The sequence below is a fragment of the Narcine bancroftii genome, chromosome 9 (genome assembly GCF_036971445.1).
Source record: "Narcine bancroftii isolate sNarBan1 chromosome 9, sNarBan1.hap1, whole genome shotgun sequence".
Lineage (NCBI taxonomy): Eukaryota > Metazoa > Chordata > Chondrichthyes > Torpediniformes > Narcinidae > Narcine > Narcine bancroftii.
Window position 1 is genome coordinate 4,247,777 of NC_091477.1, and position 12,826 is coordinate 4,260,602.

The 12,826-nt window shown below is 40.5% G+C and overlaps 1 protein-coding gene across 4 annotated transcripts in view; it reads left to right on the top strand.

The window, feature by feature from the left end:
* Window positions 1–12,826, top strand: part of hars (histidyl-tRNA synthetase) — a 42,864-nt gene that overhangs the window by 16,897 nt on the left and 13,141 nt on the right. For all 4 annotated transcript variants that reach the window (XM_069898036.1, XM_069898037.1, XM_069898035.1 and 1 more), the window contains 2 exons: window positions 3,427–3,525; window positions 9,868–9,961. In XM_069898036.1, the coding sequence (XP_069754137.1) occupies window positions 3,427–3,525; window positions 9,868–9,961 (193 nt within the window). The remainder of the gene's footprint in view (window positions 1–3,426; window positions 3,526–9,867; window positions 9,962–12,826) is intronic.

Here is a 12,826-nt window from a genome sequence, read left to right on the forward strand (position 1 = left end):
CCCACCTATTACCTTTTCTTATTTTTAAAATATTTTTATTGAATTTAATAAAGAACTTGTACAAACAAAAAAGGTACAATGCAATAAAATAGTATGGACAGTTACATAAACTGAATAAGTTATTCCGTATATCACTAACATACATAAATTGTAAATCATATCCATAATTCATATTCTAAATAATATATATATTTTTGGGGGAAAAATACTAATAATTTAAAAAAAGAAGAAAGAAGAAAATAGTAGAGAAGAAAATCTCAGACCCCCTTACTGAACCGTGTTGCCAGATTCTATATATGACTGGTATTAAAAGAAAAATGAAGGTTAAAAAAAATTAATAAGGTATGTGAAAAAGATACAAGTCAAACAATTTAATTACATTGGAGTAAAATTATAAAATAAGATAGTCATAAATGACCCCCATAACTTCTGGAATCCTATATCTGAAGTATTAATTAAATAATGAATCTTGTCCATGTTCAAGCAGGACATGATGTTACACAACCACTGATCATGAGTAGGCGGGGCAGCATCCTTCCATTTAAGTTAAAAAAGCACGCCTTTGCCAAAAGACACAAAAGAAATGGCGCAACTCTGAACCAAACATCTATTACTTCTTACCTGTTAGTCCCGTGGTCCTCAACCTTTTTCTTTCCACTCACATTCCACTTTAAGCAATCTTTATGCCATAGATGCTCTGTGATGAGTAAAGGATTGCTTAAGGTGGGATGTGGGTGGGAAAAAAAAGTTTGAAAGCCACTGTTTTAATCGTCCTTCATTGGCTCGTTATGTCCTCAGTTTCAGATCTCCAAAGGAAATGGGCCAATGACAATTTTTCTCAAGCAAAATATTTCAGTAACATTTGGGTCTAGAGCAGTGATTCTCAACCTTCCCTTCCCACTCACAGACCACCTTAAACAATCCCTTTCTAAACACAGAGCACTTATGGTATAGGGAATACTTAAAGTGGTATGTGAGTGGAAAGAAAAAGGTTGAGAACCACTGTGTTAGTCTATACTCCTCTCCCCAATCCTACCCACCTTTTTATTCAGACATCTGCTTGATTTTCTGCACTCCTGACAAAAGGCCCAGGCCCAAAATGTCAACTGCTGAGTTTCTTCAGCATTTTTGTGTACTGCATTTCCTTTCTCAGGTATGGAGACCAGAACTGCACATTGTACTCCATGTGCAGCCTCACCAGTGTCCTGGACAGTCGCAGCAGGACCTCCCTGCTCTTCAGTACAGTCCCTCCAGCAATAAAACCAAACATTCCATTTGTCTCTTGATTACCTGCTGCAATTGTTGGGTGGCACAGTTGGCGTAGTGTAGCAACACCTTTACAGCGCCAGCGATCAAGACTGGGGTTTGAATCCCGCGCTGTCTGTAAGGAGTTTGTACATTCTCCCCATGTCTGCGTGTGTTTTCCCCGAGGGCTCCGGTTTCCTTTCACCTTTGAAATGTACCAGAGGATGGAGATTAATTGGGTGGCATGGTCTTGTGGGCCGAAAGAGCCTGTTACCCTGCTGCATGTCTAAAAAAATCATCTTGCAATTCATGCTGAAGCATTCTCAGTTATCTCTGGAAAGTTGATGAATGTCTTTGAGGATAGAGGCTGCTTTCTTGAGACACTGTCTCTTAAAGATGTTTTTTTTTTCATATTTTATTTTGAGAATTTTCAATCAGCATGCAGTCAGAATGAAGGATAATCAAAAAAAAATATCAGTGATATTAACAAAATAATATAAATATCAATCCACATGTCATTATTAAAGAAAGTGAGAAAAAAGTCAACATGTGATTCAATTATCAAGAAAGAAAAATTACAAATAATACTACAAAAATGCAAATTCATTGTCCATGTTGAACCAAAGGGAGAAAAAGATAAATAGAGAGAAGAGCAAAATAAGAGGAACCCTCCCACCCCCACCCCACCAAGAAACAAGAAGAAAAAGTAAGAAAAGAGAAAGAAAAATAAAAGATTGGCTTCACCCCAGACAAACCCCACTCCCATCAAGGGAGGGGAAGAGATAGGAAGAGGGAATTGTTAAAGATTTACCCCAATGTACTTAGGTATGAATTCCATATACTTAAAAATGCATCCTATCTGTTTCTGAGGTTCTAGATCTTCTCTAGGGAAACATAATTATGCATTTCTATCTTCCAGTGGCTAAACGTAGTTGGGAATCAGATTTCCAAGTAACTGCTATGCATTTCCTGGCTACTGCTAAGGTAATCTTAACGAATTTTAATTGATACTTAGACAGCGTCATTTTAGGCTTTACGTCTTCTAAATTCCCCAATAAAAATAATTCAGGTGCCAGAGGGTATCAAATTTCAGTAATTTTTTCCAGGAGATTACCCAAATCTTCCCAGAAAGGCCTCACTTTAGGGCATGACCAGGTTAAATGCAAGAAACTACCTATATCTTGACCACATCAAAAACATTGGTATTTCTGATTTGAATTGATATAATTTTTGTGGAGTAAGGTGTAGTTGATGCAAGAAGTTATATTGCACCAGCTGATGCCTTACATTAATCGTGTTAATCATTCTGTCCCGACATAAGTCGACCAGCAAAATGGATCGATTTCTATACCCAAATCTGATTCCCACCTTTGTCTTGATTTATCAAGCCCTTGTTTAGGGGTCCCACCTGAAGTAAGGAAAACATTTTTAAAATGAATTTTTTTGTGCTCCCCTTTCAAACCAGAGTCTCTATTTTAAAGATGTCCTTAATGCAGTGAAGACCAATGCCCATGATGTCGCTGGCCGAGTTCACAACCCTCTAGCCTTTTTCTCTCCTGTGCATTGGCATCTCCATACCAGACAGTGATGCAAACAGTCAGAATGCTCTCCGCAGAACACCTGTAGAAATTTGCAAGGGTCTTTGGTGGCGTATCAAATCTCCTTAAACTCCTGAAATGTGGCTCCTGATGAGCTTTCTTCGTGATTGCATCGAAATGATAACATTAGTATCAGAGATATTGACAACCAGGAATTTAAAGTTCTTAAGTCAAGATTTATTGGCATCTGATTGTACAAGTACGATCCGACGAAACAGTGTTCTCCAGTCCTTGGTGCATAACATGCAGAAACACAACCAGACATAACACTCAAACAATACATATGCTGGACAAGTATTTCATCTATACAAATAAATAAATAAATATCATTTCATAAATATGAGAGTCTCAGATGGTTAGTGCGAGCAGTTCCTTTGGTCGTTCACCATTCTCACTGCCTCTTCCACTGCTGATCCCATTTGTGTTCTGGCTTTCCCTTCCTGGAGTCCACAATCAGTTCTTCAGGGAAATTCATCCTTTTGGGATAGATTCCGGTTTATTATTGCTGTTACATGAACCAAAGTCTAGCAAAGGCCCTATTTTGCTGCAAAGACTAAAAATGTTTCCATTTGTCTGCATTCAGGTTAATGACAGACGTGTCCTAGATGGAATGTTTGAAGTTTGCGGAGTTCCGGCCGATAAATTTCGGACTCTATGTTCCTCTGTGGATAAAATGGACAAGGTAATGAGCTACCAAGGTCAGATTTGCTGCTGTTTGTCCTGCAGGGTATTCTTTATCATTGCCTAAGATCAGTTTTTGTTTTGAAGAGCTTCTGCATAGAATGTAGAAATATACAGATCCTTTGGCTGATCTAAAAACCTATTCAAACTGCCTGGAGTTTCCCTACTGCATAACCTCAGTTCTATGCCCCTATCTAATAGTCTCTTAAAAGATCCTGCTGTCCCTGCCTCCACCACTGTTACTGGCAGCACATTCCATGCACCCACCCCTTTCTCTTGCTCAAATCCACATGGACTTTAAGATCACCCATGATCTCGTTGAATGGCGGAGCAGGCTCGAAGGGTCGAATGACCTACTCCTGCTCCTATCTTCTATGTTTCTATGGATTCAAATCAGCAAGCGCACAAGGACAGCCACTTCGTGTCAGTTTAGTTGGCGAGATTATTGAGGAACTGCTACATTTTGGCCTTCGTGCTCCCTGAACCGGATGAATGGAAACTGATGGCTTCTTGATGAAATTGAGCAAATCAACTACTTGAAGCACATGGACAAGGGTGATGAGACAAGGCGACACTGTGCTCCTGTCTTCCCATTTGGTTGTCTTCCTGCCGATAGCATTCGTTCTCTGGGGGATTTTAACACCTGTGCCATAGAACCTTATCTTGGCATGGGGTTATTGCCCTTTAAGATAGGGTGGAAGAGAAATTTAATGTTGATAGAACATTGTAAGTGAAAACTCTAAAAACACAAACTACACTTGTAACTGTAATCTGACCCAACTGAAAGCATAAAAGAGCTAATTGTGAGTTACAAAGAGAGAACAGCACTCCACGTAAATCAGCAGGGGTCATCCAGTGCTCATGTTGTGGTCTCCTCTACATCAGAGAGACTGCACACAGGCTGGGAGATTGCTTCATTAGGCAATATCGGCTATCTTCCAATGGCAACCCATTTTAATTTCCCACCTCATTCCAATGCCAGCTTGTGTGTCCATGGTCTCATGCTCTGCCAGACTGAGACCACCCGCAAATTAGAGGAACAACACCCCGTATTCAGTCTTTGCTCACTCCACCTGATGACATTGCCATAGACCCCCCCCCCAGTTTCTGTTTGCCACCTCCTTTTCCCTATCCCCATTTTTTGTTTCCTCCAGCTCTCTCCCTCTGTCTCCTTTGCATTCAGAGATCCAATCCCACCCCTGATCAATTCTCACCATTACTCTCCTGTTCATTCTATCTCCAATGATCGCCTTTTGTCTGTTGGCTTGTTCTCTTCCCCCTGCCCTTTCTTCCCTTCTCCCCCAGCCTTTTTATTCAGGCGTCTCCCTGGTTTTTGTTGATACCTTAAATAAGGGCTCAGGCCCAAAACATTGGTAACCTCCAATGGACACTGTGAGACCTGCTGAGTTCTTCCAGCATTTTTGTGTTTTTTGCCACAATCACAATATCTGCAGACTTTCATTTTTCACTTCATTGCACCAATTTAACTTGAAAACCTCCGACGTGTTCAGGTAGCCTTCAGCACCCAAGGCCCTTTGGACACCTTTCATGCCCTCAGCACCCTCTCGAATCCTGGCCCTGATACCTGGTTTCAGTCTTCAGCAGGCCGCAGCCTGTGTGGGTCCCTCAGCCGCTGAGCATCTCGCTGCTGTGATCACTGTCCTGTTGGGTCTTCTCCTCAGCTTCTCCTTCTCAATGGAAAGTAGGGGTGGTTGTTCTTCCCCATTTTCTGGTGCCCTGCACTGGTCTGCTGCTCCTTGGAGTCTGCAGCCCCTCGAGACAGCTGCCAAGCACAGGTGCTGCCAACTTAGCCACAGACCTCAGTTGGAGGATTTTACTTCCAAACACCATCGGCTCCTTTAGCAGGCCATTTAAAGCCTCTGTGGAGCTGTCGGCATTAGGACCGGGCAGTTGAAACCTTCGGTGCAACACTGTGTCTCCACACACACTGGGTCTGCATCAGTCTTCCTATTTCTGATGGGCAGATCCCTGCCCATCCCATGCTTCTGCAACATCAACTGTTAACCAGTCACGTTTCCATGTGTATACTGAAAACAACCATCTTTACCTCAAAGAGGGAATGTTTGCCACCAATTAAACTCTGGGTTGACCAAACCTAAGGTCTTCACTCTTACCACAATCCCTGTTTCTTCCAGTTGCAGCAGACAATTTCAATTTTGGTGTAAAATGTGATCTTCCAATATACCTTGTTTATGGTATATGAGAAATGGATCAAGAACAATCCATTTCCGATTTACTATTATGTAACTTTTGAGGTATGAGATAGAGTTGATGAAAAAAATGAAATGTACATTTTGAATTAATAAGAGGTGTCATACTATCGAAGAATAAATTTGACCAACATTGTTGATCCATTACAATGGCCAAATCCGATCCCCATCTCTCTCGAGATCTATGTAACCCAACTTTTGGGCTTTGGTCTTGGAGCAAGAAATACACATAGTAGAAATAAATTCAGTTGAATTCTTCTTTCGAATTAGAACCTCCATGTCTGTGCACATGGGCAGGGCCACTGATGGCCCCAACTTATCCCTTAGATCGTAGTAGATCGTAATTGGAGATGCAGAAGAATGTTCTATTTATTTTTTAGTTTCTCAAAAGACACTGATAAGCCTCTGTCGATTGTAACAATCCTCAATACGTCTGATACGATTTTGGTATCAGATGTTTAAAATTTTAATAGATTTACATAATGGTAAATCGGAAATCTCAAATTTGTGTTTTGGGTGTGGCCTAGATATTGGTACTTTTATACATTTTACCTGATTATGCATGAAATTAAGACCTTTTTGGATAAATTTGGGGGAAATATTAACAAAAATTATAGAGGTGGATTTCCCCCTTGATCTGCATTTGTTCCTTTTGGGGAATTTGGCTGTCATGAATGTTAATTTCCCCAAAAGTAAATCTAAATTTATTAAAATTGCTTTGGCAATAGCTAGGAAATGTATAGCAGTAACATGGAAACCCCTTATAATTCCCTCTTCCATATTGATCATTGGAATATGGAAATGCAAAGTTGTACGTCTACCCCAGGAGAAAATTACTGATAATCTTTGAAATGAATATAACATGTTCATAGATGTTTAGCAGCCTTATTTGAATTATTTAAATGCCCGGATAGCTTAGTCTATTTATTAAATATTTTATATTTAATTTTCATCCCTTAGACGTAATTTAGTATTGTTATTTTTATGCCATAGGTGCTTTGTGATTAGTAAAGGAGTACTTAAAGTAGTATGTGAGTGGAAAGAAAAAGTTTTGGAAACACTGCTCTGGAGCAGCCTGTCCTGTATATGGATCACTCTCTGGATAAAGTTGCCCCTCAGGCTTCTCTTATTCTCTCCCCATTCACCTTAAACATATGCCCCCTAGTTCTTGAATCATCTCCCCTGGGGAAACAAGGCTGTGAGCATTTACTTCATCCATGGCCCTCATGTTTTTATAAACCTCAATGAAATCACCCCTCCGTCTTCTTTACGCTAGGGAATAAACACCCAGCCTATCTCACATCCCTCTATAATTATGAGCATTCTGTTCTCTTGTCTTGCTCACATTTGCTGATACATATTGAATCCTGGTTAAGCCCTGCCACTTTCTTTAATTTTATTTTCTTCCACCTCTGGAACCACTTTGTATGATAAACTAGTGTCTTTAATGTAGAATTTCCTCTCCCTCTTACCTTTATGCTTTGGAGTTTCCCTTTGACTCATCAGTAATTTCTTTGATAACTCTACGGCCTGGTGCCAAGTAAAGGTGCCTTATAAATCGAAGTTGATAATGGTTAAGACTATTCCCTTGAGCATAGAAGATTGAGGGGAGATTTCAGTTTTTGTGGCCTCTGTTCGTCGTGGTTGACTGTGGGTAATGTGCCTCTGGTAGTCACTGGTTTGTTGAGCAGTGTTAACTGTGGCTATTGGAACAGCAGGCTCTGCCACAGTTGCTGCTTGTATAAGCTGGAGTGGCAACCCAGGACAGAGTTGATAAGGAGATCCGTCTGTTGCACGTGCAGTGGGACCCCCCCCCCCCCCCCACTCCAATATGCTAATGACCAGGTCCAAAGGAACGACAAAAGTCGATACAGTTTGGTGCCAGCAGCATCGCAGGAGTTGCCGTGCTGGGTACGGCAGTCATCCACCTTCGGGACTCCAAATCCGTATTTTTCCTCGGGGTTTACTCCCTAAGCCTTCCCTGTGAGGGGGTACACCCACAAGGCAGCGGAGGTTTGAAATCGGAGTTATCATCTGTGGTTAATGAGCCCCATCTCCCGGAAGCAACTGGTTTCAAGGCTCCAGTGGCCCGCCTTTGCCCCTTCTCCTGTCAGTGAGAACAGCTCTGCCGGGCATAAGAACTATGCCACATGTGAAGTTTGACTTGGTTGTCAGAGGCTGTTTGAGATGCAAGCCAGGAAGAGAACTTGTGTAGCAGTGGGAGCTCGTCCCCATTACCACCCCTTCAGCTATGACAACCTTTAGAGCCATTTTTAGACATTTGATAGTGGTGTACAAAATTACTTGGGGTGCAGATAGAGTAAATGCAAGTTGATGGGTGAAAGGGGAAACATTTCAGGGGAACTTCTTCACACAGAGTGGTGGGAGTATGGAAATATGCCAGCTAAAGTGGTGAATGCATACTCAATCTTAACATTTGAGAAAAATTTGGACAGGTTCTTAGTTGGGAGGGATATGGAGGGTTTTGGACTGGGTGCAGGTCAGTGGAACCAGGCAGAATAATAATTTGGCACAGACAAGAAATGCAGAAAGGCCTGTTTTCTGTGCTGTAATGTTTTATGGTTCTATGTGAGCTACAGTAAGGAAAGATCAAGGAGTAATTGTCTAATCCTGTTGTATTTCTCCCCACCTAAAGATGTCTTTTCATTGTATTGAAATAGATAAACTGCATCAAGCCCTGTTTGCACAATTTTACTGCTACATTTTCTAAGTAAAAGGCATTACAAATACTTAAATTCCCCTGTCTGTAAGTCTGTTTACCTTAATGGTGAGGTGAGTGTGGATCAAATATAGCTGACTCCTCATCTTGCCTGATTTACATTTTGTGACCTGATCACACTCATGAGAGAATTTCTCTGCATTGTTCTTCTTTGGTGTATCTTGAAAATTTGTAATTAAATTTAAATTTTAAATTTAAGCTTGGGCCCACGAGCCCATACCACTCAATTACACCCAATTGCCCTATAACCCCTTGTATGTTTTGAAGGGTGGGTGAAAACCAGAGCCCCTGGGGAAAACCCACGCAAACACGGGAAGAATGTAGAAACTCCTTACAGACAGTAAGAGACAGTAAGGGATTCAAACCCATGACCTGATCGCTAACGCTGTAACAGCATTGCGCTAACCACTACGGTAACCGTGTTGCCCAAATTTTAGTTTAACAGTGAAATCTCAGCTTTTCTCCACGGAGTCCATGCACCCAGTCGTACTGCCATCAGCTCTGTACTGACTTTAAGCGGCCTGTTACAGGAGCCAATAGTGGTTTATTTTAAAATGTTCAAATAAAATTTAAATCTTAAAATTGCCATTTGTTAACAAAATATTGTGATTTGCTTTTAACTGCATTCACTGGTCGGCAGTAAGTGTCAAATTTTGGGGGTCGTCTTGTACAAATGGTATTGCTTAAAACTACCATTTGGGTGGAAATTCTGGGATCATCCTGTGCACGATTACATATTTCCTGACCTCTGGAGCCACCTGTGAATTTTGTGATGGTGAATTGTTCAATGGTATTTCAGGGCATTTAACAAAGTATGTCTCATTTTCCATGAAATATTCCGGTTTTTTGCAGTAGTTGAGAATTCAATGTTGCCACTCTATGTTAGCTAAATTGAAATGGTGTTTTCTATTTGTCTTTGAATATCCTTTCAGTAGGCACTAGCCTATATTATGTGGACCAAATATTTAATATATCAATTGTAGAACAAATGTATAAATTATTTTAAATTTAGACATACAGCACTGTAACAGGCCCTTCCGGCCCACAAGCCTGTGCCATCCAATTGACCTACACCCCTCGTACATTTTGAATGGTGGGAGGAAACCAGAGCCCCCAGGGAAAACCCACACAGTCATGGGGAGAACGTACAAACTCCATAAGGACAGTGCAGGATTTGCACCCCTGTACCAATCACTGGTGTTGTAACAGCGTTGCACTAACCTCTATGTTAACCGTGCTGCCCCAATTTTGGTTTCACGCTTTTTTGTACATGTTGCCTTCTCTGTTTGCACCCCTTTCTTTAACGATCTTTGCAGTATATGTTTTTAAATTTGTGTGGATTCACACGGTTACCTCTGCTGCTTTCCTGTAGATGGCATGGAAGGATGTGAAAAATGAGATGGTTGCAGAAAAGGGACTTGCTCCAGAGACTGCTGACAAGATTGGAGAATATGTCCAGCTCAATGGTAGGCTTTCTTTTCTCAAATAAAAAGGTATTTTCAGCAGTTATCAGTGTCGAATTTTCACACAAGCAGGAATTTCAGTGCATCGGCGCATTGTGTTTATGTAGAGAACACTAACTCTGCCATCTCTCTCGTGTCTCATCTACGTGAGATGCTCATACTCACTGCTCTTTGGTTTTTGACATGCACAGCAAGTTTACATTTAAAGAATCATTTGAGTTCTTGCTATTTTTTTTTAAATTTTTTATTTTTCACACCATAAATCACATTAGCCATGATATACACTATTTCTTTTTCACACATATACAGTGACTTTTTCTCCCCCCCCCTCCCTCCTCCCAAGCCACCCCCCCACCCCCCCCTCTCATCCATTTTAGGTATACAATCTAGGTTGCATTAAGCCAGTCAGACAATGTTGTCATTCAACAAAAATACACCAGAAATTCTACTGAGTCCATTCTTTTCTTTCCTTCTCCTTCCATCAACTTAGGTAATGTTTGTCCCCGGTAGGTTTTCGCTATTGTATTTAATGTAAGGCTCCCATACTTGTTCGAATATTTCAATATTATTTCTTAACCTATATGTTATTTTTTCTAATGGAATACATTTATTCATTTAAATTTAGTAGTTTCTTCCTTTTAATTTGGTTATGTATTCCATTAATATTTAAAGTCATATAGTTCAGCGTAGCCCTTTTATATTTTGTTTATCTTCTCTTTCCGTTTTTCCATCATTACCTTTCCTCCTTTTCCATTTCTGTTTTCTTATTTTCAACTCTTTACAAGACAACATTCCTACAACATCCAACATTTTCCTTATTCTCCTATTTCTATCTTATTTATCCCCAATCTCCCCTTCACCTCCTGAGTTGTCCTTTATCCCTTGTCGGACAACCACATCTCCCCTCTCCATTTGGATTTGTGAATCCACTCGCAAGCGTCAACTGATTTTGCAGTGACCGCTATTTCCCCCCACCCAGCCTCCCCCAGAAAAGATTTCACTTTTCATATGTCACAAAGGTCACTCTTTTAATTCCCTCCTTATTCTCTCTATTCCATTACCTTCCCTTATTAATTCTTGTCTATACTATCTATATTTTCCTCTAAGTACAGATGCATTCACGTATGCACATTGTCTCTATTCACTCTTATACCTCTTTACCCGCATACATATCAATCGTGATCATTTTAACTCTCATTACCCGTCTTCCTCCCTCAGTCTATTTTTGTAATTGTTCTGCAAATTTTCGTGCTTCTTCTGGATCCGAGAATAGTCTGTTTTGTTGTCCTGGAATAAATATTTTCAATACCGCTGGATGCTTTAGTATAAATTTATACCCTTTCTTCCATAAAATCGCCTTTGCTGTATTGAACTCTTTTCTCTTCTTTAGGAGTTCAAAACTTATATCTGGATAAATGAAGATTTTTTGCCCTTTATACTCCAGTGGTTTGTTGCCCTCTCTTACTTTTTCCATTGTCTTCTCCAGTACCTTTTCTCTTGTAGTATATCTTAGGAATTTTACTACAATAGATCTTGGTTTTTGTTGTGGTTGTGGTTTAGAGGCCAATACTCTATGTGCCCTTTCTATTTCCATTTCTTGCTGTAGTTCTGGACATCCTAGGGTCTTAGGGATCCACTCTTTTATAAACTCCCTCATATTCTTGCCTTCTTCATCTTCCTTAAGGCCCACTATCTTTATGTTATTTCTTCTGTTATAATTTTCCATTGTATCTATTTTTTGAGCTAGTAGTTCTTGTGTCTCTTTAGTTTTTTTATTAGATTCCTCCAATTTCTTTTTTAAGTCTTCTACCTCCATTTCTGCTGCTACTGCCCGCTCTTCCATCTTGTCCATTTTCTTTCCCATTTCTGTTAAGGTCATATCTATTTTATTCATTTTCTCTTCTGTGTTTTTTATTCTTTTTCTTAAATCATTAAATTCCTGTGTTTGCCATTCTTTAAATGACTCCATGTATCCCTTAATAAGAGAAAGTACCTCCTTTATCTTGCCTTTCCTTTCTTCTTCTATTTCCCTGTACTCTTCCTCTTCTTCCTCTGGGTTGGCCATCTGTTGTTTCTTTGTTGCCCTTTCCTTCTCTTCTTTCTTGTTTCTATTGTCTTCTGTGGTCTCTTCTTGCTGCAGGTGTTCTGCAGCTGTCGTTGCCGGCTGTGGAGATCGACTCCCGAGCTGGTCCCCCCTCCCGTCGGTGTGTTTTTTTTCATGCGCGGTTGCGCACTTTTACTCGGCTCAGTGAGCCATTTTTGTAGTCCATTATTTACTGACCTGAGGGAGCGGGTTTCTCTCTCCGCAGCGGGCCTCTTCGGACAGGTAAGGCCTTCACCTTTTTCCTCCGTTGTCTTCTCTTCCTCTCTTCTTACCATTGATTTTGAGTTTTCTTTTTTTGTCGCCATCTTCTTTCCACCTTTATACTCACTTTTCTGTAACTTTTATTTCTGTGCCTTTGTGTTTTCCTTTGTTTTTCCCGACTTTTCTGGAGAGGGCTGGAGTTCACTGTCCGGCCACTACTCCATCACGTGACTCCTCCCCGAGTTCTTGCTATTTTAATGTACTTTACAGTGAATTGTTTAGACAAACATGGTGACCATTTTGCAGACTGCAAGGTGTCACAAACTGCAAAGTGAATACCGCGTATGTCAGCATTTTAAACGGTATTTGAATCTGAAAAATGACACCCTAAAACCAGGGGTCATCTTGTACACTGTATAAAATCCTAACCTTCACAGCAAATTCTCACTGCTCCCCTACGCAATCCGAACCTTAACAGCAAAGTCTCAGCATTCTCCCGCACTAAGTATAGAATCTAAACTTTCACAGCAAAGTCTCAGTGTTTCCCCAGGTGCGCAATATGA